General features: G+C 43.0%; 1 protein-coding gene and 1 pseudogene across 2 annotated transcripts in view; one reads left to right on the forward strand and one right to left on the reverse strand.

The window, feature by feature from the left end:
* ANXA2 (annexin A2) overlaps positions 1 to 2,575 on the forward strand; it is a 43,487-nt gene extending 40,912 nt beyond the window's left edge. For both annotated transcript variants that reach the window (XM_047862375.1, XM_047862376.1), the window contains exons 12-13: positions 685 to 807; positions 2,219 to 2,575. In XM_047862375.1, coding sequence (XP_047718331.1) covers positions 685 to 807; positions 2,219 to 2,278 — 183 coding nt within the window. In that variant the 3' untranslated portion in view covers positions 2,279 to 2,575. The remainder of the gene's footprint in view (positions 1 to 684; positions 808 to 2,218) is intronic.
* Positions 2,576 to 11,040: 8,465 nt separating this feature from the next.
* On the reverse strand, positions 11,041 to 11,754 carry LOC125168041 (dual specificity protein phosphatase 5-like; annotated as a pseudogene).
* Between the last annotated feature and the right edge of the window lie 7,487 nt (positions 11,755 to 19,241).

Raw genomic sequence — 19,241 nt, forward strand, 5'->3', positions numbered from 1 at the left:
GGCCTGTGACATATTGTTTACAGATCAGGAGACTGAAGCTCAGAAAGCTTTAACTAGCCTGAAATAACGTAGCTAGATTTGAACTTAGGTCTGTCCGACTCTAAAGGCGGCCCCACGACTGTCTCTTCCCACAATCCCATCCCATTTTCTGCGCCTCAGATGTCCCTTGTGCTTTCCACCTTCCTGGCCCTCCCGCTCCTTTCTGCATCATCCCTTGCCCACACCACCTCTCCCATCTCTCCTAGGGTTTTGGTCAAATAGGACATGTTCCTCAGTGCCTCTGGTCTGAGACTCTCAAAGTAAATTCTGTGGTCTTTATTGTTTACACCATTCACAGTGGCACAGAGCCACAGTGAAAGTGTGGTGGCCTGTGTTCTCTAAGCCCCGAGAGCCAGGAGCTGTTTGTTACATATGTAAACTCTCACACTTACTAAACTGAACCATGCAGTAGTTAATGCTCCGTACACGTTTACTGAATGCACAAAGTGAGGGTTTGTGCTGATGTCATCCTGGAGTGTTTGAAATTCCAAGATGCTCATTTTTCTTAAAGGAGTAGTTTCATCATTACCTTTGCACTTTCTTAAAGGGCAGCCTCAAGAACCCAGATGAGTTCCATGTGCAAGAAAACTTACTGGATTAATGTTGTCAGTGAATTGTAACTTGGAACATGTACTTGACTTTCAGGGCAAGGGGACTCGCGACAAAGTCCTGATTAGAATCATGGTCTCTCGAAGTGAAGTGGACATGTTGAAAATTAGGTCTGAATTCAAGAGGAAGTACGGCAAGTCCCTGTACTACTGCATCCAGGTAAGCCCCGTGGTGACGTGTTGGCCCTTCCTGGCCATCTAGAAGGCCCTGGAGCCCTAGGCTGGTGGCCTGTCAGAATAATGACAGAGTGGTGGTTTTCTAATTCACTGGGGAAGAGATGCTAGTCCTCAGGTATCAGCGGTTTATTTAGAAAGTGCCATTAACGATTTGTCCTAGAATCTTACAGAGACAGGCAAATATTTTACACTTCCCACATCTGCTGTTCTACAGTGATAATTGGTGTTCATGACAATGATCCTGCAAGACTTGCTGACATCCTCCTGAAGAGCCCGAGATCAATTAAATTTTGCATTTTATGCAGTTGACCCTTAAACAGCACAGGTTTGAACTGCACTGGTTGAAAATCAATAGATTTTTTTCAATAAATACAGTGCAGTACTGTAAATGTATTTTCCTTCTGATTTTCTTAATATTTCCATTTCTAAAGCTTACTTTATTGTAAGAATACGGTATATCATACATATGACATACAAAATGTGTGTTAATGTTTATGTTGCAGGTATGGCTTCTGGTCAACAGTAGGCTATTATTAGTAGTTAAGTTTTGGGGGGAGTCAAAAGTTATATGCGGATTTTTGTCAGCACGGGGCAGGGGCGAGAGTTGGTGCCCCTAACTTTGGCCTTGTTAAAGGGTCAACTGTTTCCATTGTTTGAAAATCCTCTGTGATAGGCCTGGCAACATTTGGTTACACAGAACTTCCATCTCCCATCAATTCAGTCTCTCTATTTTGGAGAGACGGAGCATTTGCATGCAAGGAGTGGCTGCACACACATCAGCCCCCTGGCGTGTCCTTCAGACAGGCATTGCAGCCCCCCTTTCCAGAAGACCCTGCAAATTTCAAAGGCATGTCCATGGTTACAAAGGATGAATTTTGAGGTGGGTTTGGTACACCCAGGTTTGTTAGGGCACGTGTTTAAAGTTTAGGGACCAATGAGCCCATTAGTAATCATTTCCTCACTTCACTAGCTTATTCCCACGTGACCTTAAGAATCCTGGAAACAGCACGGTGAGGCAGGAAAGTACCTCTCTTCTCTGGAAGCACGCAGGCCAGAGAGAAAAGTGGTGGTTCATACAGGACCTCACTGTAGTAAGAGCAGGCTGGGTTCTGTGCGTCTGGTTCCTTGCTGTGTTAATCCACTACTACCTCACATTCTTTCTGCCCTCGCAGTAATCATGTCACTTGACGCCCCCCCCCCCCCCACTAGTTTCAGACCCCCTGAGGGTCTGCTGATGATGGTTTGGGTCTTTGTGCCTGGACAGGTCCCTCAGAGTCTTGTCTTTGTTGCTGCTCAGGGAGGCTCTCTATGCGTTGAGCCTGCTTGTATGTTGTTGCAGACCTTGGGTCTTTTTGCTGATACTGAATTTCTTTTTTCTCCTCGGCCATTTATAGCAAGACACGAAGGGCGACTACCAGAAAGCGCTGCTGTACCTGTGCGGTGGGGATGACTGAGCCCATGACAGCATGAGCGCCAGGAGCGGTGTTCCTTTGTTTTCAGCTAACAGTTCTAGAAAATAGCTTGTGACTAACAGCCCCCTTATGCTCATCCCTGCGAGGATGACGTTAGCATTGCCCCTTCCCCATCTTTATTTCAGTTGCCTAAGCATTGCCTGCCTCTCATGTCTAGTCTCTTTAGCCAAAGAAATGAACATTCCAAGGAGTTGGAAGTGAAGCCTATGATGTGAAACACTTTGCCTCTTGTGTACTGTGTCATAAACAGATGAATAAACTGAATTTTTACTTTATAAACAAGTACTCTGTGGACCTTGCTTTCAACTTAATTGTTTAGTAATCAAACACGTGTAAAAACAAATAAAATAAGAAATACAAATCAGACATGCATCAGGGCTGTATCGCTCAGCTGGTAAAGCTGTCCGCTAGAGGAATAAAGCTCTGGGACTCAGCTGTTTGATATGGTGGCCAGTATCCAGATGTGGCGATTTACATTTAAACTTATGTAAATGAAACACAATTAAAAATTCACTTCCTCAGTCACACTATCCACATTTCAAATGCTCGGTATCCACATGTGGTTAGCAGCCCATGTATTGGACAGCACAGGCAGAGAACATTTCCATTATAAGGGAAAATTCTGGGCAGCTCTTCATGCCCAGGGGATAATAGTAACTACGGGAAAAAACTTCCATCTGCTCATCTTCCTGCAGGTAAATTACATGAAAACAAATGATCAGTGATGGCCTCAAACTGGGAAGACGAGTGGGGTGGCATGGTGGGCTCTATTTAGCAAATATTGTAAATATATCTAAAGCCATTCGGACGTACAGAAATAAATAATGTTCTGTCTCAACCTCAAGGACTCACCTGTCAGTGAGTCAGGCTACGATATTCTTGGAAGGAGGTGTAACAAAAGTGGACTGAGAGCACAGAGAAGAAAGTGATTGCTTTGTGGAGGATTGGGAAAGATGACCCAGAGGAGAAGGAAGCATTTGAGCTCTGCCTGAAAATCCAAGGTGAAGTTTTAATGCAGGGAGAAAGCTCTCCACCAGATTCTTTTAGTTCTGCTAATGGCAAATAGGTGATTCGCACTAAAGGTACTATAGGCACAAAGACTTAGGGCAGAAAGAATTCTGTCCCCCCTACCTCCCGGCAGCCAGGGGTCATTCCTGGCACCACCTGGTTTCAGGTCTGCCCCCCTTTCATGGAAAGACTGCAGTAAACATGATGTGTGTCATTGTGTCTCATAATGTCAAGATGCTGTCCATGGGCTGCTAGCCCAGGACACTGTGGACAGCTTGCTCACCCAGGAACTTCCCCTAAGCGGGGAATAGGGCTGGAGGCAGAGGGACTTGATGGCTATCCCCAAACCCTTATGCTGTATTTATTCCTCCTTCTTAGAGGATTCTGTGTCACCTGCTAATTCCTGAACCTGGCCGACATAGGACACAGTAGTCTGCAGGGACCGTAGGTAATGGCAATAAACAGGTAAAATGGCTAGTCGGACAGAATGTGGGGAGTGGGGGTGCCGGAGAAATGAAGAAGGTCTGCCCCACTTTGAGCACTTCAAATTCCATTCAAATGACACTGTGTTGACCAAACAAAATATATATGTGGCCTGAATGATTTGTCGTTTTGACCTTTGGCAAACTTGGGGTAGAAACTCAGGGTGGAGCATGGCTCTTGTGTGGCCCTTGATGTACCTGTAAGCCCACAACGCTATTTCTGAAAAAGGATGTGAGGCAAAAGTAGTGCCTTCTCAAATGTATCCATCTATGCATATTAGAATTGATGTTCAAATCCTAAAATCTGCGTTTCTGTGTGCTTGGGGCAGAGTTCAAGGAACTGCGTAAGAAGCAGGATGTTTACATTTAACCCTAAATTATGGTATTGAACTCAAAATTGATAGGGCTGGGCAGAAGCTGTCAGGAGCAATGTTTCATATCAAGAAGTATCTGGGCTTTGTTTCTTTCCATAAAGTGTGTTTCAGGCTGCAAGGGGGAAAGTGGTGGGAGAAGGTAAGGCTGTGCAGCCGGATTGTGGGAAGGCTTCTGCCCCCACTGGGCCTAGGGCACCCTGGCCACTGGTCTGGCTGGTCAGATCCTCTAGCAGGCGTGAGGGAAAATTCAAAAGGCAGACTGGCACCGGAAAGCTCTGGGAGAAGTGTTCCAAACACCGCCCGCTGTCTCTCCCCTGTTTGGAGCAATGGTTGTCTAATATCATCCAAAACTGATAGGGCACTTGGACTTTGGTCTCCTACTCTTCCGGATTCCAGTCTGTCCTTGGTCAAGCTGTCCAAAGCATTTCTTGAAATAAAGAACCATCTGGAGATTTGAATAGTCTCCCAAACAATTTTACTTTGTAAAGAGAAGGAAGAGAGCACCAGGCAGGCTTTAACATTTTGTCAGTTGATAATAAGAACTTTGATTTTATTCTTTGAGGAGTTAAAGGCAATGCATGTAGTATAGCCATGGAAACTTACTGAACTATGTGAACAAGAGGATGACTTTTTCCCCCTCTGACCTGTGTTGTGGAACTAAGCAAGGCTGTCACACCGTACAACTCCAGATGGCACCCTTCATGTCGTATACTGTATGAATGGTATCTCCTTTTGAATTATGCAGTACACAACCTGAGTGGCCATACATGACAGCCCTATATGGTGACCCTAGGCATGTGTAAGATGGCCCATTAGGTCTTTTGTCACAGAGTTGGCTTCCAGATTAAAGACAAATTATATTTGGAAACAACTGGCTAAACCTCTGAAGGCCTCGATTTTGCCATACAGATTTTTCCAAACAGATCTTTGGATCCGTTTTATTGGGCTATACACGAACGGCTCTGCATATGAATCTTCCCAGCATGTGAAGTTCCTGTAGTGTAAATTATTAGTAAAGATGGCTAAAACAGGGAAAACCTGACTCACAGAGTGGCTACATTTAGCAAGAAAAATGATTTGAGGACAGAACTCCTTTAAATCAATTTTTAGTCTTTAAATGACTCCAATCTCCAGGCGTCTCCCCGTGTTTTGACAAACGGCTTTGGCTTCTTATCCACATCAGTTTATTTGACCTCCTTTTTCCATCAACTACCAAAATGAAAACTCTGCTTGGAGAGAGAGAGAGGGTGCAATTTTAAACATCCCTTAGCAATGAGGCAGAACATGCTATAGCCATCAAGTTCTAGTTGTTCATTCTATTTATTGAGAAAAGCCTGTAGCCTGATTTCTTTTATGCGAGTACATTTGAGCAAGCAAAGTTTATAGAGATGACTTATCTCATTACATTAGAAGAGTGATTTGCTATCTCAGCATCTATAAGCAATTTTAACAGACATTTCTGGATGAAGAAAAGCTTTTGTAAATATATGCGAAAGACACGATTTCATCAAGCATTAAATTGGAGGTGCCCTGGAAAAATATTACATTTGTGCATTCAATTAGCTTGATTGTGGCTGAATTTTGTCCACTGAAGGCAGCATTTCTGCAGAAAAACAGAAGCATTCCCTACGTCAGCAGGTTTCCTAAAACAGAAAAGCACACTTTTCCCCCTTTGCAAGTCTTCTTTTGCATTTGTGCTGTTCCCAGCTATGCGTCCCTAATCAGGCTGCTTAGTCTTGTTCTCCACAGTAGAGTGCACGGGAAGAGTAAACCAGAAGCCACTTTATTTAGGTGAAATCCAAACCCAACAATTCCAACCTTAAATAGCGTGTACCCAGTCTAAATGCTCAGCAAGCTCTGGGCAAAAAGGGGGCTGGTCCAGTTGGAGGTAAGTTCTCCAAACTTCCCTTCCTCGCTTTCTGCAGGGCCTCTCTCTCCTTTAGGGGCTGTTTAAACTTTAAACAGATGCTGTTTAAACTTTAGTATGGCTGTTAGCCCATGTCCCTTTCCTGGACGTGTGTTTATAGGGTCAGCCTTATCTTGGAATGAAAGCTTTTGTTTCCCTATCACAGGAAGGAGAGGAGTTACTAAGGAAATGGACAATGTTTGGGTGCAAGAGGCCTTTCTTGGACCCTTAGAATCACAGTGAAGCAATGAGCTAAGTATTTGGGATATTCACCGGCCCTCCCCGCCTCCCCAATTGGTAGTAGTTGAACTACTGTAGTTGAACAATCAGCTTTCCGTTAAGAAGAAACAAACCAGAAAAGACATAGTATGTCCCCTACCTGGCTGTGGGGTGGCTGTTATTCTTAAACAAGTGGTGATGACAAATGGAACTTTCCTAGCTTTAATCCATTATAGCCTAAGACTATCATACTTGCAAGTACATTTCTAAATATTAATTTAGGGATTAGGAAGGGTTTGGATCAGGAATTGAGAAATCTTTCTTTCTTTCTTTCCTTCTTTCTTTCTTTCTTCTTTATTTCCTGTTTATTTTTTTATTTTGAGAGAGGGGGAGAGAGAATCCCAAGTAGGCTCTGTGCAATCAGCACAGAGCCCCATGCGGAGCTCAATCTCATGAACTGCAAGATCATGACCTAAGCCTAAATTAAGAGTCGGACGCTTGACCGACTTAGCCACCCAGGCACCCTGAGAAATATTTCTAACAAGTTTTAGGTTTTTATGTTAGAGAGTTTGCCAGTTTTCAAATTTTACCATGGATTCTTGAGTTTTTGGAGAAGCAACTTGGTCTTAACCACATTTGTTCTAATAGATATGAACTCCTTTATGACTTAGAAAGATTTTTAAAGTCTAGAGTTGAACAGGTAATATGGGGCTTCAGTCACTGATTTATTCATTGGCTTACTAACTTAATCAACAGATCGACCTACTATGTGCTGATGATTGACCTAAGCCCTGGAGATTTAAGGAACAAGGCATCACTGACCATGTAGAATGAAAGGGCTGTGACTGAGGAAGGCACAGGTGAGGTACTTGGGGGTCCATAGTAGCTAATCCTCACCCAGGATGAAACATCTGAAGGTTTCTGGGACAGGCAATCCTCAAAGCAGGATTTATTTGCAGTAAAGGGGGTTGCAGTGTTTTTTACTGATGTACAAGAGGAATACACAATAATTGTAGAAAGCTGGAAAATACAGAACAGTGTAAAGAAGAAAATCTGAATCACCTGCAACTTCAACCACAACCATTGTTAACATTTTGGCAGGATGACCTATTTGAGAATTAGGTCTTATTTCCTTGGCAGTAAGCACATCAGGAAAGAAAGACACAATTTTTCCTCCTCCTCAAAAGGGAGAGCTGGCTTTAGGCAGTGAAAGTCTGGCTTTCTTTGCTGCAAGAGTTAAGTGGCTTTTGCTTTTTCAAAGTCGAGTTCAAGAAGATAGAGGCCTGGATTGTTCTGGGTGATGGTTCTGGATGAAAGGAAGAAGGAAGTAGCCTATCCCTTGGCCAGCTGGCTTTCCAGAGACTAAGGAGGACAGTGTTCAGGTGATAGGGATGGAGCCTGGCCCCCACATAGTGCCTGAGTGTCCTGAGCTCTTATGGGGGATCAAAAACTGCCCATAACAGAATTGGCTATCTCTGGAAAGGTCTTAGTGGCTGGGCATGGTGAATGAGGAATGAAGCCCTGCCCAATGTTGAAATCTTTTTTTCCAATCCTTACCTGATTCTATCTTCTCAATCACCAGAATAGCCAGGGGCCCCTCCCTCCCTCTTTTCCCTTCCTCCCTTCCTTCCTCCCTTCCTCCCTTCCTCCCTTCCTTCCTCTCTTCCTCCCTTCCTCCCTCCCTCCCTTCCTCCTTCCCTTCCTTCCTTCCTTCCTTTCATTTTATGACCTACAATATCTATCTGAGGTAAATCATACTAAGTATTCCTGACACCTCAGAGCGCTAAATTTAGATCTAACTTTGTACTTTGAAGACCCTAAGTTAGCTAAATTTTGTAAATCAGTAAGGAAAACAGGATCCTACTAGAGTCATAAAACAAGAGAGGAAAATGAAGGATGTGCTCTGGATCTCATATTCCAGGTTGCTAGAAAAACAGGGAAACAACAGAAAGTGATTTCAGAGCATCAATTTAAAAAAAGAAAGATGTAGAATCAAAAATTTTCAGCTTGTCAGTGGGATTATGGCCAATTCTTTTATGTTTATTTTTTCTTACAGTTTATTTATTTATTTTGAGAAAGAGAAAGAAAGAATGGGAGAGAGCCTCAAGCAGGCTCTGCACTGACAGTGGGGCTCTAGCCCATGAACCATGTGCTTATGACCTGAGGTGAAATCAAGATTCGGACTCAACTGACTGAACCACTCAGGTGCACTTGCCAGTTTTTAATTATGAGGTTTCCATGTAGTTACTATTTGACCTCTAATATTGACAAATACAGAGTAAGATAAGAAATGTTGGGGCATCTGGGTCAGTCAATCGTTTAAGCGTCCTCCTTCAGCTCAGGTCATGATCTCACGGTTCGTGAGTTTGAGCCCCATGACTGGCTCTGTGCTGACAGCTCAGAACCTGGGGTCTGCTTTGGATTCTGTGCCTCCCTCTCTCTCTGCCCCTTCCCTGCTTGTGCTCTCTCTCTCTCTCTCTCTCAAAAAATAAATAATAAAAAACAAACAAAAAAAGAAATGTCAGTCTTGTTCCCATCCTCTGTAGCTTTTGTTTATCCCCTTAGCCAAGGTCTACAAATCCCCACACGGAAATTAAGGCCTGGCTTGACCCTCGTTTCAGACCTATGCTGGCCTGAGCATGGAATATTGAATCATCTGTGTCTCCTGCTGCTCCTGGGAATTTGGTGGCCTCCATACTGCTCTGGAGAGGAGTGAGCTGTTCCTGGGGCTCACATTCTGTCCCCAGCACTGTGCCTGGCTCTGATAACCCTGGCCCTGTAGAGGCTGAGATTGTTGTAACTTGTCTTCTGCCCTGGTAACTGACCTCATCTCCCAGCTACCCTAAACCCTGGGCTTGATCTTTTTCTCAGTACCCTGGAACCATTTCTTCCAATCTCAGTTCTACTTAGCTCAGTTCTTCCTCAATGAATGTCCACATAACAGGGGCAGCCATTCTTGAAGAATGAGCTCTGCCCAGCAATTGGAACATCCCCCTCACTTTTCCGAGACTTACTGGCTCTTTCCATTGTCATGGGTAACTGTTTGCCTGTACTTCAAACATTTTTCATGTTTGCTTTGCCTTACTGTAAATAACCAGCCAGGCACTGATAAATTCAGAGACGATAACACAATTTTTTGGCACAAAAAACATGCTACATAAGTTCAGAGATCAGATAATAACTTCTTTCTTTCTTTTCTCATCCTCCACCTACTGCTCTGCCAGAAACTCCTCCCTTAACATTAGTCTTTGCATCTAGACATTGTCTCCATGCAAACATGCTATTTGGGAGGGGTGGTTCGAATTAATCCTTTAGCATACTTGATTTATAGCCATTTATCATTTCCTCAAAAGAAAATGTGGCTCTTAAAGCATGGGAAGTGGGATAGAAGTTTTTTTTTTTTCCTTTTACTATTTTTATTTTGTATTATGAACAACAACCAGTAATATACTGCTTTTCTTCACATTCGTATGGGTTTTTAAGAAATTATTGCTTTTTCCCCCTGGAGAACTAACAGACAAAAAAGCAGTACCACATTGCGAAATCTGTAAATCCCAGAAGTCAACAGCTTGAAGACAATCCCCAGGATCAGGGAAGAAAACAAGTGTCACAGGAGATGAGACAAGCACATATAGGGATAGTAAGCTGAGGGAGTCACTGTTTCAATGCCACTGACCCAGACAATAGGAACGCCTTTTCTCCTGGCACCCACTGCCACCACCTTAAAGGGGTCATTTGGGGTCTATGGTCTGAAGAACTCTTTTCAACTGACACAAGAGTTGCTTTGTGGAGAGGTGCAATGAGAAAGCACGAATAATAAAGTCAAAACTCAGGGAAGAACACATAGTGAAAAGAAAACCCAGAAATGTCAACATCTTTGCTACTTCAACCAACTGCTTCCACTGTACCCAAAAGGGAGTCTGAAAAACATTTGAGGGTTCAAATCAGCATATGTGTCATGTCCCTACAAACCCTACAGGGTTACTTTGCTGACTAGATGGTGATCAGCTTATGTCCTGAAGCAACAGAGACAGGTACCAAGACTGCCAAAGTTAAGGGGGAAAAAAAGGTGGAAATTGTGCTTTCTTCAAAATGGATTGGCTTTGAAACTGCCTTTTCTCCTGGTCTAGCAACTTCTTTCTCCCACACTGCTGCAGGTTTTATTGCCTTACACTTGAAATGAAAAACCGAATTTTGAGGTGCAAGGACTGCGCAATCCTGAGAAGACAGGGGGTCTGCAAGTACAGTAGTCAGACAGGCTGCGCTCTCAAGGCTTGGCCTTCCTTGTATCCCAAGAACCTATCCCTGAGGTCAGTCTGAAGTTCTCTGCAAGCCTGGTGACCACTCACTATCCCATTGGGGCAGTGTGAGAGAGTGAGGTCTTCAGTACTCCCCAGATAGGAAATGTCCATGAGTTTTTTTTTTTTAATTAAAAAAATATTTATTTTGAGAGAGAGAAAGAGCATGAGCAGGGGAGGGGCTGAGACAGAGAATCTTAATCAGGTTCCACACCCAGCATGAAGCTGGACGTGGGGTTCAATCCCAGGACCTTGGGATCATGACCTGGGCTGAAATCAAGAGTCCACAGCTTAACCGACTGAGCCACCCAGGCGCCCTGAAATGTCCCTGAGTTTAAAAAAAAAAATTGTGATTGTTCTTGGGGCTGCGCTGTTTCCCCCATTCCAGTTTTAGCAGGATGTGGCTGTGGTCATGGGGTTCCTGGAGAGCTCTGAGAGTGGACACCGGCACCCGCATTTAAGTGGGGAATGTGCAGTAGGAACGTTGCACATCAGGGCTCAGTGTCTGCAAGAAGCCTGTAAATTAAGAGCTGTCTGCTTCCTCTTGGCTGCCGTGGAGTAGGCATGGAAGGTAGGATCTCAAATTCATACTGCAGGAGCTGCTAGAGCTGGAAGCCAAAGTTGGGCTAGATGACAGTCATCTGATTGACCTAATTGAAGGCCTCCTCGAGGCGGAACTGCTTTGCCTTCATAAGGTACGAATGGGAGATCCCAGCCTCACAGTGGACCAGGACGTTGCTTCCCAATTCACTGACGTGGTCAATGAAATCTAGCACTTCCTGAAAGTGGGAGCTAACGTCAGTGCCTGTCTTCCACGGGGATCCATTTATTGTGCCGGTAGGTCCTTCGGGCCTCAGAGGTTCACCGTGAGACACTCAGCAGGGTAGTGACATGCAGGTGGGCGAGCAACTCGCGCTTGGATGCACGGTGGGCACTTCCAAGCAAGAGGACAGTAAGCTTTTCAGCTGGCCCCCCTGGTCACCAGCCCGCCGTGGCTGATGTCCAGCACTTGTTGTGCACATTGGCTGCCGAGCGCTCTCCCGGTTTCCATCTTCTTTCTTGAAATGGGTTTACACCCGCGTAACAGGCCATTCCAAGTGGGAAGTCTCGCACGCCCCACTGGGGAAGCACACCCATCGGTCTGCGGGCTACGGGGCTGAGCCAGGCGCATGCGCAGCTATTCCCGCGCAGCGGCAGGCCGCCACGCAGTCACTATTCTCCCGGTGCCCCACGGGGCAGCACGTACTGCGCAGACTCCGCGCTGTGGCCGGCCGCCAATGCGCCCAGAGGAGGTGGGCTGAGAACCAGTGGCGCGTCCCTGAGGGGTCTAGGTCGGCTGGGCAGCCGTCGAGTACCACGAGGCGCGCGGGGACCCGTGGCTATGGTGCCCACTGGGAGGCTCGGGAGTGCGAGGCCGCGGGGCCGCAGCCGCCCACTGCGCCTCTCCCGCCCCGCGTGCCGCCGCCCGTCGTCGTGCTGCAAGCCGGGCCAAGCGTCTTGAAGGAGGCGTGAGCCTAACAAAACGTGCGGCGCTCAACTGCGGACTAAATCAAAGTAAGACATTTAACCGGAAGTTCCATTAGTAGACTTCTGGTGTGTTTTATAATGGAACTCTGACTTAGATATCAATGTTTCGAGGCTCCTCCTCAAAGATGATTTAAATACTCCCCCTCCCCCCCCCCCCCCCCCCCCCCCCCCCGGCAGAGAATGCAGATGTGAGAGTGCCCAGGATTTGGGCTGTGTCTGGATCCAGCTCTGCTGCTGCAAGTCCCTGGTGAGACGGCCATGGGGGCAGTTAGGATGATTGGCTCGTCCCCAGCACGGGTCTCTTTCCCTTGAACCCTAGCGTAAGCCTGCCAGTTCACGGAAGCTGAATTCTTTCCGGGGAGTTTCCCCACGTCTGCCCTCCCTGGGAATAATACTGTTGACTTCGCAGGGTTGTTGTGACGATTAAAAGGGATAATTTGGGTAATGTCTCTTGCATAGTGTTTGGTATAGCCGAAGTATTTAGTCAAATAAATAAGTTTCATATGTTACCAGGTAGATAATATATAAATAAGTAATACTGTATAATATTAAAGAGTTGCCCCTCATAGACACAGGAGAGACTTCCCACTGTATGGTATTTGCACAGGGCAGTGGACTTTAGTTTCAGGGGTCCTATGTGGTTTGTCCTTCTATGGCCTGTTTCCATTTGGGAATTTAGCTTCCATGGTTCTCTTGGCTCTTTCTTTCTCTTTTTCTTTCTCTTTTTCTTTCTCTCTTTCTTTCTTTCTTTCTTTCTTTCTTTCTTTCTCCCTTCCTTTCCCTTTCTTTCTTTCTTTCTTTTTTTCTTCCTTCCTTCCTTCCTTCCTTTCCCTTTCTTTCTTTCCTTCTTTCCTTCTTTCTTCCAGAAAGAGAGAGAGTGGGAGAGAAGGGTGGGGGGGGGGGGGAGAGAGAGAGAGAGAATATCTTATGCAGGCTCGATGTTCAGTGTGGAGCTGGACACAGGGCTCAATCCAGCAACCCTGGGATCATGACCGGAGCCAAAATCAAGAGTCTGACACACAACTGACTGAGCCACCCAGGTGCCCCTTGCCTTTTTTTTTTTTTTTTTTTTTTTTTTTTTTTGTCATATAGTTAGCTTGGGATGTGCCTTCTACCTCATTCCTTCCTATCTGTCAACAAATCACAAGACCTGACAGTACAAGTCCATCAGGGAAGTGTACAGTGTTTGGATTGTAGTATGGCATGTCCTTGAATTTATTTTATAGCTAACATCATTCATCTTCTTGGCAGCGAGACAGATACCTCCACTTTTTGTCCTTTAAGTTTCCATCAACTTTGGACCATATCAAGTTGGTGAATATGTATATGATGATGGGTAGGAAATAGTGTTTTGTTATGGCCAGTGTCTCCTGTCCTGAAAATCATGTAATCTGATGACCTAGCACAAATCATTTTATTTTCTTTCTTTTTAATTTTAGTCCCAGTATAGTTAATATACAGTGTTATGTTAGTATCAGGTGTACAATATAGTGATTGAGCAATTCTCTACATTACTCAGTGCTCATCAAGATAAATGTATTCTTAATCCCTTCACCTATTTCACCCATTTCCCATCCTCCTCCCCTCTGGCAACTGTCGGCTTGTTCTCTAAAGTGAAAAGTCTGTTTTTTGTTTGTCTCTTTTTTTCTTTGTTTATTTCTTGAATTCTGCATATGGGTGAAATCATATGGTATTTGTCTTTCTCCGACTTATTTCATTTAGCACTGTACCCTCTAGATCCATCTGTGTTGTTGCAAATGGCAAGGTTGTATTCTTTTTTATGGCTGAGTATATATATATAATACATATATATATATTTTATGGCTGTGTATATATATATACACACACACATTATATCTTCTTTGTCCATTCACCTATGAATGGACAGTTAGGTTGCATCCATATCTTGGTTGTTATAAATAATGCTGGAGTAGACATAGGGGTACATATATCTTTTCAAATTAGTGTTTTGTATTCTTTGGGTAAATACTCAGTAGCGGAGTTACTGGAACATATAGTCTATTTTTAATATTTTGAGGAACTTCAATACTGTCTTCCACAGTGGCTGCACCAGTTTGTATTCCCACCAGCAGTGTATCGGGGCTCCGCTTTCTCCACATCCTTGGCAACGTTTGTTGTTTCTTGTCTTTTTCATTTTAGCCATTCTGACAGGTGTGAGGTGATAACTCATTGTGGTTTGAATTTGCATTTCCCTGATGATGTGTGATGTTGAACACTTTTTTCATGTGTCTGTTGGCTATCTGTATGTCTTTAGAAAAATGTCTGTTCATGTCTTCTGCCTGTTTTCTATTTTGATTGTGTGTGTGTGTGTGTGTGTGTGTGTGTGTGTGTGTTGAGGTGTATCATTTTTTAAAATATATTTTGAATACTAACCCTTTATTGGATATGTCATTTGAAAATATCTTCTCTCAATTAGTAGACTTTTAGTTTGTTGATTGTTCCTTTGCTATGCAGAAACTTTTTACTTTGATGTAGTCCCAGTAGTATATTTTACTTTTGTTTCCCTTGTCTCAAGAGACATAACTAGAAAAATGTTGCTAAAGTCAGTGTCAGAGAAAGTGCTGCCTGTGCTCTCTTCTAGAATTTTTGTCATTTCAGGTCTCACATTTAAGTCTTTAATCCTTTTTAAGTTGTGTGTGTGTGTGTGTGTGTGTGTTGTAAGAAAGTGGTTCAGTTTCATTTTTTTCATGTTGCTGTCCAGTTTTCCTAACACCATTTGTTGAAGAGACTGTCTTTTTCCCATTGCATATTCTTGCCTCCTTTGTTAAAGATCAGACCAGTTCCTTTAGGGAGAAGAGTTAAGGGCTTACTTTCTGAAACCATGTGACAATGACTGCAATTAAATTACGGTAGTAAAAGCTGTAGGAAATATCAAGCTGCCTAGATTGGGGAGAGTTTTGGTCCCACAAGATCAGAAAGCATGGAAAAGGCCAGGAAGCCCTCAGAGACATGTTTTCTATTCTGTATAAACATGTTAAACCAGCATGGTGAGTCTTAATTTTAGGAGGTGACTTTCAGACTTGTTCTTGTGGTCAAGTCCCTCTGAGTCACTTCTGGGGACATCACAGAATAAGGACCCATCTTCCATGTGTTATATAAACCAGGAGCAATTTTCTTGATTGAAAATTCTATAATCATATGTGTACAGGTTCCATGCCTCAAAAATTTACACATAAAATATTTCTAGGAAATGTCATCTATAGTGATGGTCCTTCTTGTATCTTTCCTCACCTCCTTTCCTGGATGGAGACTGGCTCTTGCTGAGGCTAGGTTGTAGAAGTAAGCCTTTGGAGGACTTCCCTATTAGCTCAATAACATTTAAGAAGGTTTGCTAGTGGAAGTTAACTATTTCTGGGTATAGAGGTTGATTGCGTTTTAGTCCTCTCCATTTTCTCCTCCATTCTTTGGACTTGAACATGGAGCAGAGATAGAACAGAAGATACTTGCTCCATGTATATCAAAGGAGAGGCATGGACAGGTTTGGGGAGAGGAAGGGGAGTGATGGAGCGAAAGAAAAGGCAGAGCAAAAGAAGACACAAGGGCATGGTGAAGAGAAGGGAGAGAGGACACCTTGTTCAGATTGTCCTCACAGAGCTAGGGACTAAAAACTCATTTGTATGGGCTGAGCCCAGGAGGCAGATTGAGGAAATTAGAGAAGAAACCCCCAAATCTGTCTCACCAGAAAGGCTTTCTATTAGTTAGAATATATCGGTTGAATCTAGGGTAAATAGCTGTTTGAATATTTTTGTGGAATTGATGTTGGTACTTGATAGAGTAAGATTAAGAATTTTTTTTTTTTCTCTCGGGGTGCCTGGGTGGCTCAGTCGGTTAAGCATCGGACTTTACTCAGGTCACGATCTCATGGCTAATGGGTTCGGGCCCTGCATGGTGCTGTGTGCTGACATCTCAGAGCCTGGAGCCTGCTTTGGATTCTGTGTGGCTCTGCCCCTCCCCTGCTTGTGCCTCTCTCTCTCTCTCTCTCTCTCAAAAATAAATAAACTTAGAAAAAACTGAAAAATGAAAAAAAAGAATTTATCATTCTCACATCCACAATAAAGGACTTGATATAAAGATTTTGCATAGGGGCACCTGGGTGGCTCAGTCAGTTGGGCATCCGCCTTCGGCTCAGGTCATGATCTCACAGTCTGTGAGTTCAAGCCCCACGTCAGGCTCTGCGCTGACAGCTCAGAGCCTGGAACCTGCTTCAGATTCTGTCTCCATCTCTCTCTGCCCCTCCCCCACCCTCACTGTGTCTCTCTCTCTCTCAAAAAAAAAAAACCCACAAAAAACATAAAAGTTCTCATCACAAGGAAAAGTACTAAAAAAAAAAAAAAAGATTTTGCATGTTCTGAGTTTTTCTAAGTAAACCAGGACATTTGTTTTGTCAATCAGTCCACACTAGGTAGCCAGTAATAGCAATATTTTTTGAAGTTACTCTGTGGCAGGCACTGTGTTAAGTGCTTGATACAGATTATGACATTTAATTTTTGCGTTATGCCTAAGAAGTAGGTTATCATGATTCCATTCGACTGAAAGAGCTGAGGTTCAGACAGGTTAAGCAGCTTTCTCAAAGGCATACAGCTAGGAGAGGCAGAGCTGAAATATCTTATTCCAATACCTTTGTTGGTAATCGCTCACTCTACTGCCTCTGCATCAGAATTTTAATAAAAATGGAAGAAAAATCCTGCCATTAATTGTGTGTGTGTGTGTGTGTGTGTGTGTGTGTTTATGTGTTAATTGGGAAAAGACTCAACCTTTGAAAACTTAAACGTTTAATTTTATAATAGTTTTAGTTTTACAGAATTATTGTGAAAATAGTACAGAGGGTACCTGTGTTCTCTATACCCAGTTTCTCATTTTATTAACATCTTACCTTAGTATGATATATTTGTTACAGTGAGTAAACCAACATTGATACATTATTAGCTAAAGCCCATGGTTCATTCAGATTTACTCAGGTTTTATTTATGTCCTTTTTCTGTTCCAGGTTCCCATCCAGGATATCACACTACATTTAGTAGTCCTGTGGCAGTTCCTCAGACTTTCTTTGTTTTTGGTTACCTTGACAGTTTTGAGGATTATCTTGTCAGATATTTTGTAGACTGTCCCTCAGCTGGAATTTGTCTGATGTTTTCCTCATGATTAGGGTAATGTGTTTTTTGAAGGAAGATCATAGAGGTAAAATGCCATTTTTATCATTTTATATCAAGGGTCATCCTATCAACATGACCTGTCACTGTTGATGTTAATGTTGATCACCTAGCTGAGGTAGAGTTTGTCAGGTTTCTCCCCTGTCAAGTTACTCTTTCCTTCTCTTTCCATGCTGTTCTCTGTGAAAGAAGGTCACTATGTGCAGCCCACATTTAAGGAGTTGGAAGTTATGCACCACCTCCTTGAGGATAGAGTATCTATGCAATTAACTTGGAATTTATCATGGTGGATTTGTGTCTTTTCCTTATTTATTCTTTCCTATTTATTTGGTCATTTATGTTAGTATGGATCATGGATATTTATTTCATACTTTGGATTATAATCCAGTATAACTTTATTGCTCAAATTGTTTTAGCTTTGGCTACTGGGAGCTCTTTTAGATGGCTCCTGTGTCCCTGTGATACATCAAGTTAAATTTTCTTTTTTTTTTCTCTCTGGCACTGCAAGATGCTCCAGGCTCATCTTGTGTATTTCCTGCCCCAGTCCTTGAATCTGCCATTTTTCCAAGCAGCCCTGGTTCCCTTCATTGGAGAATTAGCATTAGAAACCAAAATATGGGCGCTAAGTGTGCTCATTGCTGTTGGGATATTGCTTCTAGCTTCTCTCAGCTGTAAAAGAGCAAGAAAATATATGCGTTATACATATCTTTAAATTTTTCTATATGTAACCATCTGTATCTACATTAAACTAAACATGAGTTCATTCATACTAGTATCTCCAACTCTAATTTGTCACTACACGGATCACTCTAGCCTTCTCCCCTCATTTATCTGTAAATTCTCACAGATTTCTCCAACAGTGAGAAATGAGGTTCCTGACATTTATCATCCATTTACTTAATTGTTTAATTCTAGTATACATGTATAGCAGTATCAGAATTTTTAACCCAAATCCCCAAGGAAAACAGCTTTATCAGCTGGAGCACAGTGCCACGTACAGTTCCTTTTTACTTTGGTGTTACAGATTCTGCTCATTTCCAAAGTTGCTTCAGTCAGTACCATTTTCCCCACTCCGTTCAGTGAGGTGTGAACAAATGTTCACACATTTGTAATATAGTTGGTTGCTTGTCACAATTTGTATTCCATTCTGGGATCTTCTGTCCTCCTAAGTAATTTTTTTTTTCTAATTTGCATCTAGTTTCCAGTAACACAGAGAATAGTTTCAGCACCCCCCCAGAATCCGTTGCAATTCATGTACCCAACTTCACCCTCCAAACTCCTGGCAACCACTGATCTGTTTCCTATCTATACAGTTTTGTCTTTCCAGAATGTCATATAATTGGAATCATGTAGCAGGTAGGTTTTTCAGACTGGCTTCTTTTGTTGAGCCATGTCTTTGTGTCTTGATAGCTTGTTTCTTTTTATCACTGGCTAGTATTCCATTGTCTGGATGAACCACAGTTTTTTATCCATTTACCTGTTAAAGGACATGTTGGTTGCTTCCAATCTGCAGATTTCTGTCGGATATAAGTTTCAAGTCATTTAGATAAATACCTAGGAGTGCAATTGCTGAGTCATATGTTAAGACTGTGTTTAATTTTGTAGGAAACTGCCAAACTGTCTTTCAAAATGGCTGAACCATTTTGCATTCCCGTCAGCAATGAATGTGTGTTTCTGTTGCTCTGTATCTTCACCTGCATTTGGTGTTGTCAGTTTTTTGGATGTAGTCATTCTAATAGTTGTATAGTAGTATCTTGTTTTCACTTGCGATTCCCTAAGGACAAATGATGTTGAGCACATTTTCATATGCTTATTTGCCATTTGTAGATCTTCTTTAGTGATGTGTCTGTTCAGATCTTTTGCCTCCTTTTTATTCTGCCTTTTATTTTTTTTAATACTGACTTTTAAGGTTCTTTTGTACTTTGGATATGAAGCATTTTTCAGACATGTATTATGCAAA

Source organism: Prionailurus viverrinus, chromosome B3 (assembly GCF_022837055.1).
Source record: "Prionailurus viverrinus isolate Anna chromosome B3, UM_Priviv_1.0, whole genome shotgun sequence".
Classification (NCBI taxonomy): domain Eukaryota; kingdom Metazoa; phylum Chordata; class Mammalia; order Carnivora; family Felidae; genus Prionailurus; species Prionailurus viverrinus.